The sequence below is a fragment of the Mustela erminea genome, chromosome 2 (assembly GCF_009829155.1).
Source record: "Mustela erminea isolate mMusErm1 chromosome 2, mMusErm1.Pri, whole genome shotgun sequence".
NCBI classification, from domain to species: Eukaryota; Metazoa; Chordata; class Mammalia; order Carnivora; family Mustelidae; genus Mustela; species Mustela erminea.
In genome coordinates, this window is record NC_045615.1 from 57,867,712 (window position 1) to 57,881,115 (window position 13,404).

Consider the following 13,404-nt stretch of genomic DNA (forward strand, 5'->3'; position numbering starts at 1 on the left):
ATGTTGAATACAAGAATTAAAAAGAAAAGTTTTATCAAGGTCAGAGTGGAACTGTAGGCAATCAGTTAACTGACATAGGGCCTGCCTATTATAGGTCATCTGATATGCTCACATCTGATAAACACAACGAAACCATAAACTGAGTGGAGTTTGAGTCAGGCTGTCTTACTTCCTTAGGCGCATCAATATTGGGCCAGCAACATGATCCTACAGAACTGGACTTTGGGCATCTATAAAAGAGCCCTCCTCTCAAAAGCGTCTTCTACCTCACAGATATTGACTTAACTGGACATCAATACAAAATCCACTAAAATGTAAACTCTTTGACGGAAAGGATCCTTTCTATCCACTTCACAACTCATTCGTCAGCACTCATCGCTTTGCTTGAAAACTATTAACTGCTGCATACACAGCATGGCATTTTATCAAATAGTTGGTGGCTATTTGTGAAATAAATGAAAACAGAGGGGGTCAAGTGAGAATATAAGTCTTACCAACACTGGCTTTTGGCTTGTATAAATGAGTCCTAAAAATAGATCCATTTTGGTTGTATTCCAACCTTTCATACCTTCTACAAAAAAAATCTGAACTCTCTTCCTATTTCCTGCAATCCAGGCTGGTAATTCTGAATAGCTGTGAAGGCAAGACATGTTTGTGCAGGAGTGTGTATGAAAGAGTATACAGTTTCACAATTATTACTTTATAGGAAAAGAAAAACAGAATTCTGTGTCTCCTGATATCTTGTCTTTAGACTTCCTCTCAAAAATCTTGAATTTACAGAAATAATAGTCTCTTTACTATTGACATGGAAAGTCTGCCAAATACTTTCATTTATTTTGTTATCAATGACAAAATACTGGAGTTTGGGAATACACTTCATTCCTTTATTCACATAGCTTATGAGAGGGATTGTACAGGCATTGTAAGAACATTTAGGAGATTTTGGAGCTGAGAGATTCTTCAAAGGGAAAGAAACCTAAAGAATATTTAAGATACAATTAAAAGATGAAGATTAGTATGGAAGAGATCATTCCCAGACAAGAGACCTTCATATCTAAAGGCTAAGAAGCGAGAGCACTGTTCATTCAAGAAACTAAAAACATTAAGGCTGATTCGGAGGGAGAAGGCTTTAAGGTTTGAGGTTGGAGACTTATGCATAGACCAGAAATAAGTGTTCAGATTCACCTGAAGTGCTGTGGGAAGCTAGTGAAGAATTTCAAACACCGACTTATACTGAAATCACTTTGTAAATATAAGAATTACATGGTCAGATTTGTACTTTAGAAAAATCGCTCTAGATACAATATGCAGAATTAATTTGGAAGGTGGAGGCAAAATGGCACAGAAGGCACTCTGCTTCCAAATGTTAGATTAGGTCCAAGACTTAGCTTCCTGCTGTAAACAACTATACATAACTGGGGAAACACATGAAGAAACTGTTTTCAGGCATTAAGCAACAGACAGCACAGATTTATGACAGTTCAGAGAGGAGAAACAATTGGGATGATTTCCACATTCAATCTAGAGCGATCTGTAAGTTAAAAGAAGCTGGGAGCACTGTGTAACCACCATTTTGATGAAAAAACCATTAAAGGCAAAGTAGCTTTGGGAATCTTTTGAAAAAAAGAAAAAATTTCAGGCAGACTAGGGAAAAGGATGTTGCAGAGTAGCTTAAGCAAGAACTGATGATAGTTTAGACAAGGTCAGGGCTGTAGGGATAAAAAGGAATGGAGAAATGTGAGAAATATCGAGAATGAAGCATTTACTGAACTTGTTGTCCAGCAACATATTGTAGATGCAAGGGAGTTGTCCACGATGGATCTCTGCGTCTGGCTTGGACATCTCTTCAGTGTTTGCAAATGCTATCCACCGAGACAGGGGGATGAGGAGGAACCAATTGGAGCAGGTTCTAGAAGGAGAAAGATGGGCTTAGTTTTAGATAATCTGGGTTCTTTATATTATATAATATTATAATTATTATTATTATAAATATATATAATATATATATGACTGAATTTCAGATGGGTCTAAATTCTAAGAATAGACACAATTTAAGATCAAACTGAAATCATCATTACCCATGCCTCATGTTTGTATGTTGATGCTTATTATAGTCCATTTTTATTACAGTTATTTCATATATTTATCTCCTCTATCACCCGCATGTCAGCCCTTAACTTCAGATGAAAAATGTCAAGGAGGGATTCTGATTGACAAAAGGGAATTATGTCCCCCCCCTCCCCACTGGGCCAACCACTGTGTTCAGGGAACTGAGGAAAAATGACTCCAGCTAGATTCACCCACTACGGAGAAGAGCAGTGCAGTCAGGGAGAGTCCAGACAGTTATGGAAAATTTCAGTTAGAACCCCTGGTACAGGGGCACCTGGGTGGCTCAGTCATTAAGTATCTGCCTTCAACTCGGGACATGATCCCAGGGTCCTGGGTTCAAGCCCCACTTCGTGCTCCTTTCTTGGTGGGAATCCTGCTTCTCCCTCTCCCACTCCCCCTGCTTGTATTCCCTCTCTCCCTGTGTGTCTCTCTGTGTCAAATAAATAAAATCTTAAACAAACAACAACAATTTAAAAAAAGGGGGGGAAAGACCCTGGTACAGCAGGGTAAGATCCATTCCCCAAAAGAAGAAAAGTGAATCTTGCTTCCAGAAAATGTGGGTACTGAGCAGACAAAACCAGAGGAACGCTGTATCACCTTCCACAAACTGTTGCTTGTGTTGGAGAGGTTTTGTTTTAAGATTCCACTGCATACTATTTGACATAGGGTTCCCAGGTTAACATCCCAACTGACTTAACTGAGCGTCACGTGTAGAGTGACTTTTGGGAAGATGAGATCATGGAGGAGGTAAAGGAAGTCTTAGGGACCATGTGCCATTTATTTGCTCCCTGTGTGACTCTAATACTCTCTGTCAGATTCTGGCGAAGCTCTGTAACATTTTACGCACTGATTCCCTGGCCGAAGTTCTACAGTGGCTGCTTCACGCAAGCTCAAAAGGTGAGATTAAAAGAAGCATTTGCAAACACTGAGCTCAGTGCCTTATCAGAAAATAGGGATGTGCCAATATCTGAAGTTTTCGACCTTGGCTTTGCAAACATACTGCCGCACTCTTACTTCCCTACTGATTCAGTATCCGAGTCTCTGCAGCCCTCTCTGACTGCATTCAACTGGTCATTCGATGACCCCAAATTTGGCATGTCCCAATTGAAACTTCTTGGGGTGATGTGAAGTGCTTGTGTCCAGGGTTGGTTTTTGCTGCTTCTCGAGGTCGTGTAGACCTCAGGGGTCTCCCTGAGCATATCTTCTGGCCGGATGTGAACCCTGAGTGCAGAGTCTGTTTCCTTTCTCTGATATGATGGTGGGAGCATGGCCTTCCAAGTTCTGGAGTCTAACAGCCTTGCCAACTCCTCCACCAAAACCGTCAGTTCAGTCCTCTCCCAGGCTCCTTTGGGACCTTTGTGGACTGTTCCATAGAAGCATGTGCCAGTCCCAGGGGGGCAACCATAACTGGCAGAGTAGCTGTCCTGAGACCTAAATGGTCCTCAGACTGACTAAGGCAAAACTTCAGAGGTGGGTGGAGCCTTAGGATTTGTATTTCTAACAAGTTCCCAAGTGATACTGATAATGCTGGTCTGGGGGCCACTCTTTGAGAATCTGCACTAATAAGGTTAGGAAATATCAGCATGTTAGGGATAGACTAATACTTTTGAATAGGGAGCATTTTGCAAATAGTCCTTTACCTAGAAATTCAAGACTACTTGGCAAGCAATTAAGAAGTATTTGCGGGTAAGGAGTCTTTACTTCTTATACTTTTTTTTTCCTTTTTAAGAATGTAACTTTAAAAAATATATACAAATAATAAGTGCTTACTGCTGGGGGTGGGAGGGGGGAACCCAGATGCATCAGAAAAAATACAAGAAAAGAAGAACAATAATGAATCAAATCATCATAAACATCATTTCAGTGATGACTTCGGTATCTATCTTTAAGATATGCTTGCAACTATTATTTATCAGTCTATATTTTAATGAGGTCATATTGGTCTTATTATTTTGTATAGATATGCTTTCTTTTTTTATTTGGCAACAACCTGAAATTTTGTACTCAATATTTAGGTTATTCCATTGCCATTTGGGGACGAGTCCTTCAGTGAGTTAACTACTTGGGGCAGTCCATAATATCACAGGTCACAGATATCACGGTGATGTGACCCAGCTTGTCCACAGAAACGTTGACTCACAAATGAATGTCCACTCAGCAAACATATCACCAGCCTTTCACACTACAGTGCTGGATAAAATAACAAATCCTGTGTTTCTAGCCAACGTGATAATTATAACCTTCATGCCTACCCCCCTTTTTTTTAATCAGAAAAAGAGTGGGTCTCGGCTTTGATTCATGCTGAACTGGCTGAAATAAACTTGTTGGCCCAACGAAGAAACATCACAGCAAACCTAGCAGCAGGGACTAGGAAGCCACCCAAAGTTAAATCACCCCCAAATTCACCTGCAAAATTGAAAGTGATGACCAGAACGAGGCAAGAACATCAACCCTCCAGGTAATTAGATATAATGGCTATTTACAGGGCATGTGGTACAGAAAGACTTTAAATTTTCTTTTCATTATCTTTCAAAACGCTAAACATGCTGATGTTTCAGTCTCTTCTTTATTCAGTAAATGACCACAATGTGTATTTGTTTTCTTTCACTTTCATAAATGTAATATGAGATTCATTCTAAATCCTATTGTAGCCATCCAGACATCTAAGAAAATTTTTTTTTCATTTGATCTAAACATGAAAACAATAAAGGACACCAAAATTGTATTACATATTTTATTAAATGCATCTTACACAAGTATCACTTTTCTTGTGTAGAACAGTGCTAGATTAAAATAAACTGCTTCATTTAATTTTCTCTGGCACACTCCTGGAGGCTGCTAGGATGAAAATAAGTATTATAGGAATTGGGAATTTTTTTAGTATAAATTTTTCTTAAATGTTATTAGTTCAATGACAGAAGAAAATACATATGCATACTCAATGTGGTGAAAATGTAATAAGATATTATTTAAGTCAGAAGAAAAAATCTTGTTGCTTTAAAATTAAAAGTTAGGTAAAGCTTAAATCAAGAGAAATTAAATATTCAAAACCCAAGTCACTTAAAAAATCACTGAGACAGAGAGTTTTGTATTGCAATTTGTCTCCACCTTAAAGTTTCCATAAAATTGGAAACTGGGAAATAGGGTTAGTCTCTCTATGTTAGTGAATAATGTATGATACTGTTTAGATGTTTACTCAAAGTCAGAAGAATCTTTTGTTGGAAAGTATACTTAATACTGTCTGCATTGAAAAACAAAGAATCGGGATAGAATGTTTAAAATATGTATGTAGTTAACATATTGATGATAGTGCAGTCAGTAGAAAGTACTTGTATATACCTGTGAATTTCATTTTCTCTTTCTCCGATTATTTAGAGTATCAAGCCAAGGATCTGAAGGAAATAATGAAGTGCCAAAAGGTTAAGTACAGTTTGTGATAATTACTGAGTTGGTATAGGGAAACCAGTAAGTATTTAAATCTTTAGGGATACAGACAAGGATCTGTGGTTTTAAAGGCAGTAAAATTCAATATTGATTTCCAATTACCTTTAAGGGACAGTGTCTGCTGAATTTCTTACCGAGATAAATTTGACATAAACTTAACTTTGTTTTGCAAGGTCAAGTGCCTCATCGGAGACCAATGGATACTCTTTTAGAAGTAAGATAACAGAGTAGCAGGAAGTGTAGGTTTGGACACGCCAATCCAATAGCTCTGCACTGACCTAAAAAAAGGACAATGATCTCAGAGTTTGGTTCTTCATAGCTTTTAACTATCGAGCTCAGCTATTTTAATTAGAGACCAAGTCGATCACAGAAAACAGTAAAATGGCAATCGGCTGCAAGCAGATGTTCTACGAGACAGGTGAAGTACGAGAGAGAGGAGCAGTTTGTGTCCCCATCAGAAACCCAGCCACACTCCACAATTTGAACCAAGAAGAAATAAGAGTTGTAGAATGTCCTACTTTGGTCCACAATAGACCAAATCCTTGTGGGTTTGGCAGCTCCTTACTTTAAAACATGTGTGACAAAAATGACCATAGAACAACAACTAGGAAGTAGGTCTTTAAGCCTGAAACAAAAGTCTATCCTGATGTTTCTACAAGCTTCTCTTATCCAGGGAATCACATGGTAATCAGTTAGAGTTCTTTGAGGTCACTCTAAGCCCCAGCAGCTTTTATGGGGGTTAACCAAACCCAAAAGAGGCTATCTGTGCTCACAGGCAATGAGAAATACAGTAGAGAAGTTAGAAAATACTCCCTTACTCTGACACACCAAGGATAGTCTGTCGTGTCTGACTTCCACCAAACTCCTCACCCAAGATGACAAAATCACGACGGGGTTGGTTTCCATTACTCAATTCTATGTCTTACCTGTTGGCCCAGGTCTAGATATTTGGAGAAGTTTTGTATAAGAAGCCCCAATAACACTTCTTATTCTCCAGTGGTGATAGCATCTCTCCAAATCCTAATTCCTGCTTGGGTCTGACCTTATAGGTCTTGCGAAGCTCTTATAATTAACTTGTTTTAATCTGTTTGTCTATTTTATTTTTTGTCTATCAGAACCATAGATCCTTTTCCTTTCTCTCACTTGTCCCATCCTTGCCTGTCACCTTTACAGATCAGCAGTTCTAATTCATTCCTTCCAAAATAATGTTTGATTTTAAGAGGATAGAACATATCCTACATGTTATAGGACCAATAACGCATTAAAAAATGTGCTGGTGGTGAGAAAGATAAGTATAGATTCTTTTATGAATTTGGGGTATATTTGATTCACCTAAACATTATATATTTTTTGTAAGTCATTTGCTACTAAAACATGGCAGAGGCTATATTTGATGTCTCAATTTTGGTCTTATTTTGTTGTTTTGTTTTGTTTTGTTCTGTTTTTCTATTTCAGAGGCTGAGGACAGGCCTCCATTGTTTATAAGAAGAAATAATATGAGAATCCCCATTGCAGAATATTTCAACAAACCAAAATCTCCTCCCAAGCCTAAAATTCAGGAAAACATATCAACAAAACCAATGTCTGCAAGGAGTATGCCACAAGGATTCAATCTCTCTCCCCAGAGAGCATTTTATCCTTAAACATTCCAAAGGTAGAAATTCTAGACTGAGTTATTTCTTTCACAGACATGAGCTTCACTCCATAACAACATCAAATTATTTTTAAAAAATATTTCAGTATCAGAGAATCAGTAATTGGTGGCACATGTAAATCTCAAAGCACCTGTATATAATGCTACTAAATAAATAATAATGGAGACAGTATTTCTATTTGTAGTTAATCTGGTACCATGTGTAAAAGAAGTATGTTTACTTATATGCTACATTTCTAGTCTTGCACTGATTGTATTTGTACAATTGTATTTGGGTCATAAGGTCCTGATTCTAGAAAAGCCATCCATAACAGAATTATGCAGCTGCAGTTTGATGCGTGCCCCAAACTCTTGAGAAAAATAAAAACAAAAACACAGAATTTTAACATCTGAGCTATTTTCACAGTCTACCATGTTTCAGTGCTGTTAGAACACTGAATGGATTCTGTAGTGATAATGGAAAAATACTGGCCTTGTCCCCAAAAAAGATACAAAAATTATCACTAATTTATGAGCCAGAGAGGAAGTAGTTTCTACTCTTTGCTAATTGTGATATTAACAAATTTCCTAATACTTAGCTTTTTTGTATTTTTAAAATAAACCACTCTTGGGCCATAGCTCTTATTCTTTCAGTGTATTTCTGGATTCTGTCTACCAACTAGCCAATCTTTTAGAATGTTTGCAATGATATTCAAGAGATCCTATAAATTTTGTGTATGTGTGTATGGGTGTGTGCAACACTTTTCTTCTTTTTTTAGAGAAGGAGTGGGGGGAGAGGCTGAGGGAGAGAGAGAATATTTAAACAGACTCTGTGCTGAATGTGGAGCCTGACATGGGGCTCGACTCATGACCCAGAGATCATGACCTGATCCAAAAATCAAGAGTTGGGTACTTAACCATTGGTGCCACCCAGGCACTCCATGTCTATGAAATTTTAATGGACAACATTTATATCACACTTAATTGTGTGTCAGGGATCATTCTAAACATTTTGGATATAATAACATTTAATTTTCATGATAACTATTTGAGATAAATACTATTGCTATTCTCTCTTTTTTAAATAAGAAAACTGAGTGGATATAGTAACATTTAATTTTCATGATAACTATTTGAGATAAATACTATTGCTATTCTCTCTTTTTTTAATAAGAAAACTGAGGTGCTGAGAGTCGTACTCATCGGGATAGGATAAATTGTTGTAACAAATGTCACTTTTCAAATACAGTAGGGATTATTTCTCACGTAAGAGTTCTAAGTGTGTGCTTGGATGTAGTGTTCAATGGTTCATTAGTCGCATATAACACCCAGTGCTCATTGCAACACATGCCCTCCTTAATACCCATCACCTGGTTTAAACTAACTATGTACTATATGTTGGCTGACTGAACATAATAACAAAAAATAAATAAATAAACCCAACAGAGTGTGTGTTTTTAGTCAGCAGGTGATTTTGCTTTACTTGGTGATTCAGGGACCGGGGATCCTTCTATCTTGTGACTTAACCATCACCCAGGGTATCACTATCAACTGCATCCTGCTGGCAAAAGAGATGGAAAGGGAAGTGGAGGAAAGTCTTGACCTTCTCTGGCTGCTGTAATAAATTACCACACACTTAGTGGCTTAAATCAACACAAATTTAATCTCTTGCATATCTGGGACAGAGGCCTGAAATGGGTCCCATTGGGCTAAAATCAAGGTGTTGGCAGGGGTCTATTCCTTTTGGAGGCTTTAAGTGAGAATCTGTTTCTTTGCTTGTTACAACTTCTAGAAGTTGCCCACACTCCTTGACTCATGGCTCCCTTCTATCTTTAGAGCGAACAATGGCCAGTGGAGTCTTTCCACAACATTCCCTCCGACACTGACTCTTCTGTCCCCTTCTTCCACTGTTACGGACCCTATGATTGCACTGGGCCTGCCTGGTATCCAGCTTAGTCAAGATCATCTTCAGGGCAAATGATTAGCAATTTGACTTCCCCTCACTGTGTAACATCACAGGTTCCAGGGATTAGGATCTTGACATTATTCTGCCTTCTACGAAGAGGGTACATCTACTTAAAATCTTGGCTTTGAAATGGCAAACATCACTTCTAGTCACATTCCATGGTTGAAAAATGGTCTAGCTGAAAGGGGGTTGATAAAATTCTTAAGTGGGAATCATATTCCAGTTACAACTATATTCTGTGGAGAGGAAAATTGAATTCTGGTGGATAGTTAACTCTCTCTGACACAAAGGTTTAGTGGCTGACTCAAAGTGTGGCTGGAACCTATCTGCTTAACCGCTAGGCACTACTGATGTGTATCAAAACCAGGCTCATTTCATAAAATTAATGTCAAAGCTTTCCTCTCTCTTTTTTCTCCCCTGTTACAGAGAGTTTACAATGGTACTGCACATCCATTTTCCTTGAAAACTTGGTAAAATTCACCCACCCAGACCATGTAGGTTTGGTGTTTAGCCCTTTGAAAATTTTATTCCTCCTATTGTAACTGCCCTGTTTATGTTTTCTGTATTTTTGGAGGACTGAGATTGGAAATTTTGATTTTTCTGAGAAAATTAAGCCTTTCATCCATGTTTCCAAACTTATCTTTCTAGAGTTAAGAAAGATTTACTATAATTCTAAATTCCTTGCTATATTTACCCTGCGATCTCATTTTTATGTACTTTATTTTTTTTGATTCAGCTAGCTAATGGCTTTTATATTTTATTATTACTTTCAAAAAATCAGATGGATTCAGTGCTATTTTCCACAATGTTTCTATAATTTATTTCATTAATATCTTCTTTCATTATTTATTTTAGTTTCTTTAGATTCATTAGTATTCCAATGTCTTGAGTTGGATTACTACAGTTATATTCATTCATTCTCATGTATTTGAATACGTTTTTAAGATGACAAAACCCTTCATAATTAAAATACTCAACAAACCAGGAATAGAAAGAAACCACTTCAATATAATAAAAGCCATATATTAAAAGCTCACAGCTAACCCCATATTTGATAAGGAGGACCACTGAAAGATTTTGCTCTATGATCAGGAACCAGGCAAGGATGCCCACTATCACTATACTTCAGTCAATATTGTACAAGAACAGAATTCCAGACGGAGTGATCAGACAACATGAAATAAAAGGCAAAAAAAATTGGGGAAAAGGCAAACTAAAATGATCTGTTTGTATATGACATCCTATTATTTGAAGAAAACTCTGAAGATTATATGCACACACACATACCACACACAAGCCTGTTAAAATTAATAAACAAATTTAGTGAAATTGATGATATAAAAATCAGTTGCATTCCTAAACAATAACAATGATTGGTTCAAAAAGGAAATTAAGAAAAAAATCCCATTTACTACAGCATCATAAAGGATAAAATACTTAGGGATACACTTAACCAAGGATGTCAAAGACTTTTACACTAAAAACCACAAAACACTGCTAACAGAAATCAAAGAAAAAAATAAATGGAAAAACATCCTAAACTTACGGGTTGAAAAAAAATATTGCTAAAATGTTAACAGTAGCCAAAAAGATCTATAGATTCAGTGCAATCCCTATCAAAATCTCAATGACAATTCATGCAGAAATAGAAAAAAAAATCCTAAAAGTCATATGAAATCTCAAGGGACCCCAAATAACCAAAAACATCTTGAAAAATAAAGTTGTAAGCCTCACACTCACTGATTTCAGAACATACTATAAAGCAACAGTAATTAAGATATTGTGGTATTGGCATAAAGACAGAAATGTAGGCCAAAGAAACAGAATAGAGAGCTCAGAAATAAACCCTTGCATTTATGGCCAAATGATTCCCAACACAGATGTTAAGACTACACAATGGGGAAAGGACTGTCTTCAACAAATAGTGTTAGGAAGACAGGATTCCACATGCAAAAGAATGAAGTTACCTTATGCCATATACATAATTAACGCAAATTTGATTAAAGACATAAATGTAAGTCCTGAAACTTAAACTCTTAGAAGAAAACAGAGCAAAAACCCTTAAGAACATTGGATTGGGCGATGATTTCTTGGATATAACACCAAAAACACAAGTAACAATATAAAAAAACAGACAAATGTGACTCCATTAAACTCTAAAACTTTTTGTCAAAAGGAACAATATAATGAAAAGACAACCTATGCAATGGGGAAAAATATTTGCAAATCATATATTTGGTAAGGGGTTAATACCTAAAATATATAAGGAACTTTTAGAACTCAATGACAAAAGACATGGCTATTTGAAATGGGCAAGGGACATGAATAAACATTTCTCTAAAGAAGATATGCTAGTTGCCATGAAGCACATGAAAAGATGCTCAACATCATTAATCATTAGGGAAATGTAATCAAATCTGTAATGAGATATCACCTCACAGCCATTAGAGCCACTATCAAGAAAACAGAAAATAAATATGGGAAGGACGTGGATAAGTTGGACGCTTATGCATTGTTGGTGGGAATGTAAAATAGTACAGCTGCTATGGAAAATACTAGAGACAACTCAAAAAACTAAAATAGAATTACCATATGATCCAGAAATCCCACTTCATTCTACATATGGAAAAGAATTGAAAGCAGGATCTTAAAGAGATATTTTCATACCGCATTCATAGCATTATTAAGAATAGCCAAGAGGTGGAAGCAGATGAATGGATAAAGAAAATATGGTACATACATACAGTGGAATATTATGCAGCTTTAAAAAGAAGATCCTGTCACATGCTATAACATAGATGAACCTTGAGGACATTATGCTAAGCAAAAGGACTTTAGTCACAAAAGGACGAAATACTGTGTTTCAAATTCCACCATTTGAAGTATCTGAAGTAGTCAAAATTTCAAGCAAAATAGAAAGGCGGTTACCAAGGGCAGGTGGGATAGGGGAGGTGGAATTGGGTGTTTAGTGGACATAGAATTCAGTGCTTCATGATGAGTCAGTTATAGATCTGTTGCACAACAATGTGAATATACTTAACACTACTAAACTGTACACTTAAAAATGGTTAAGATGGTAAATTTAGTATTGTTTTATCATAATTAAAATTATATATACATGGGAAAATATAAAGACTTCAACAGCACAGTTAATAAGCATCATAAAATGAGTGTACCCTCATTTTTAATTATCTACAAAGAGTCTGTGTAAGCTGACTTACATTTGGTATGTCTCAGAGATATGCCCATAAAACATATGGGCCTAGATTTTAAAACACTACACCAGTTTACTTTTGAGTTAAGAAATTCTTGGAGTTTTCATTTTTTAAGGTTATTTTGGTAATTTTAATTTACAACTTAATTATTTCATATAAACTTTCAAATGTATTGACATGAAGTATTTTATAATATTTGTTTCTAATATCTCCATTATTAATTTCCATATTTATGTCTTCTCTCTCTCCCTCCCTCTTAAAATTTTTTTTTAATTTGCCAGATGTTAGTCTATTAGTCTTTTCAAAGAGTCAGTTTTTCCTTGAGCCTCTTTATGATGTTTAATTATTATTGCCATCTTTATTATTTTCCTTTTTCAACTGTGAATTTATTCTGCAGTCCTTCTTTTAACTTGTTAAATGCACAGCTCAATAAAGATAGTTTTTCTTTCTAACGTAAGCAATTTAGGCTATACATTTTCCTTTAAATGTTGCTTTAGCTACATTCCACAAGTTTTAATTCATGGTTTCATTAAATTTACTTTTAAATATTTCTAATTTTTACTTTTTTCTGTGACCAAGTTGTTTAGAAGAGTTTTTTTTTTTAATTCCCAAATATAGACTGTTTTTCAATCTTGTTATATCTTTAAATGATTTAATTGCATTGTGGTCAGATAATGTGATCTGTAAAAATGACCAATCCTTTTATCTTCTTGAGGGTAGTTTTGAGGTTTAGCATATGGTCAATTTTATAAATGCCTCGTAGAGAAATTAAAAATTTTTGGATGCAAATTTGCAGCTCTATCCATTAGAACAAATGTGTTATTTGTACTGTTCAAATTTTATATATACTATCTAACTTTTCTTTATCAATTAGAAAGATGCGTAATAAAAATGTCTATATTTCTGTGGTCTTTGTAATTTTGTCCATTTTGATTCATACATTTTGACATGATGTGCAAACACAGTCCACAATTTTATAATGAAGTTATGACCAACTTTATCTCTAACACTAATTTTTACAAAATTTTTTACTGAAA

The 13,404-nt window shown here is 35.9% G+C and overlaps 1 protein-coding gene across 1 annotated transcript in view; it reads left to right on the forward strand.

The window, feature by feature from the left end:
- Window positions 1-7,816, forward strand: part of C2H4orf17 (chromosome 2 C4orf17 homolog) — a 32,727-nt gene extending 24,911 nt beyond the window's left edge. Inside the window, exons 6-9 of the mRNA XM_032332983.1 lie at window positions 2,925-3,006; window positions 4,381-4,567; window positions 5,485-5,528; window positions 7,009-7,816. Coding sequence (XP_032188874.1) covers window positions 2,925-3,006; window positions 4,381-4,567; window positions 5,485-5,528; window positions 7,009-7,196 — 501 coding nt within the window. The 3' untranslated portion in view covers window positions 7,197-7,816. The remainder of the gene's footprint in view (window positions 1-2,924; window positions 3,007-4,380; window positions 4,568-5,484; window positions 5,529-7,008) is intronic.
- The last annotated feature ends 5,588 nt before the right edge of the window (window positions 7,817-13,404 follow it).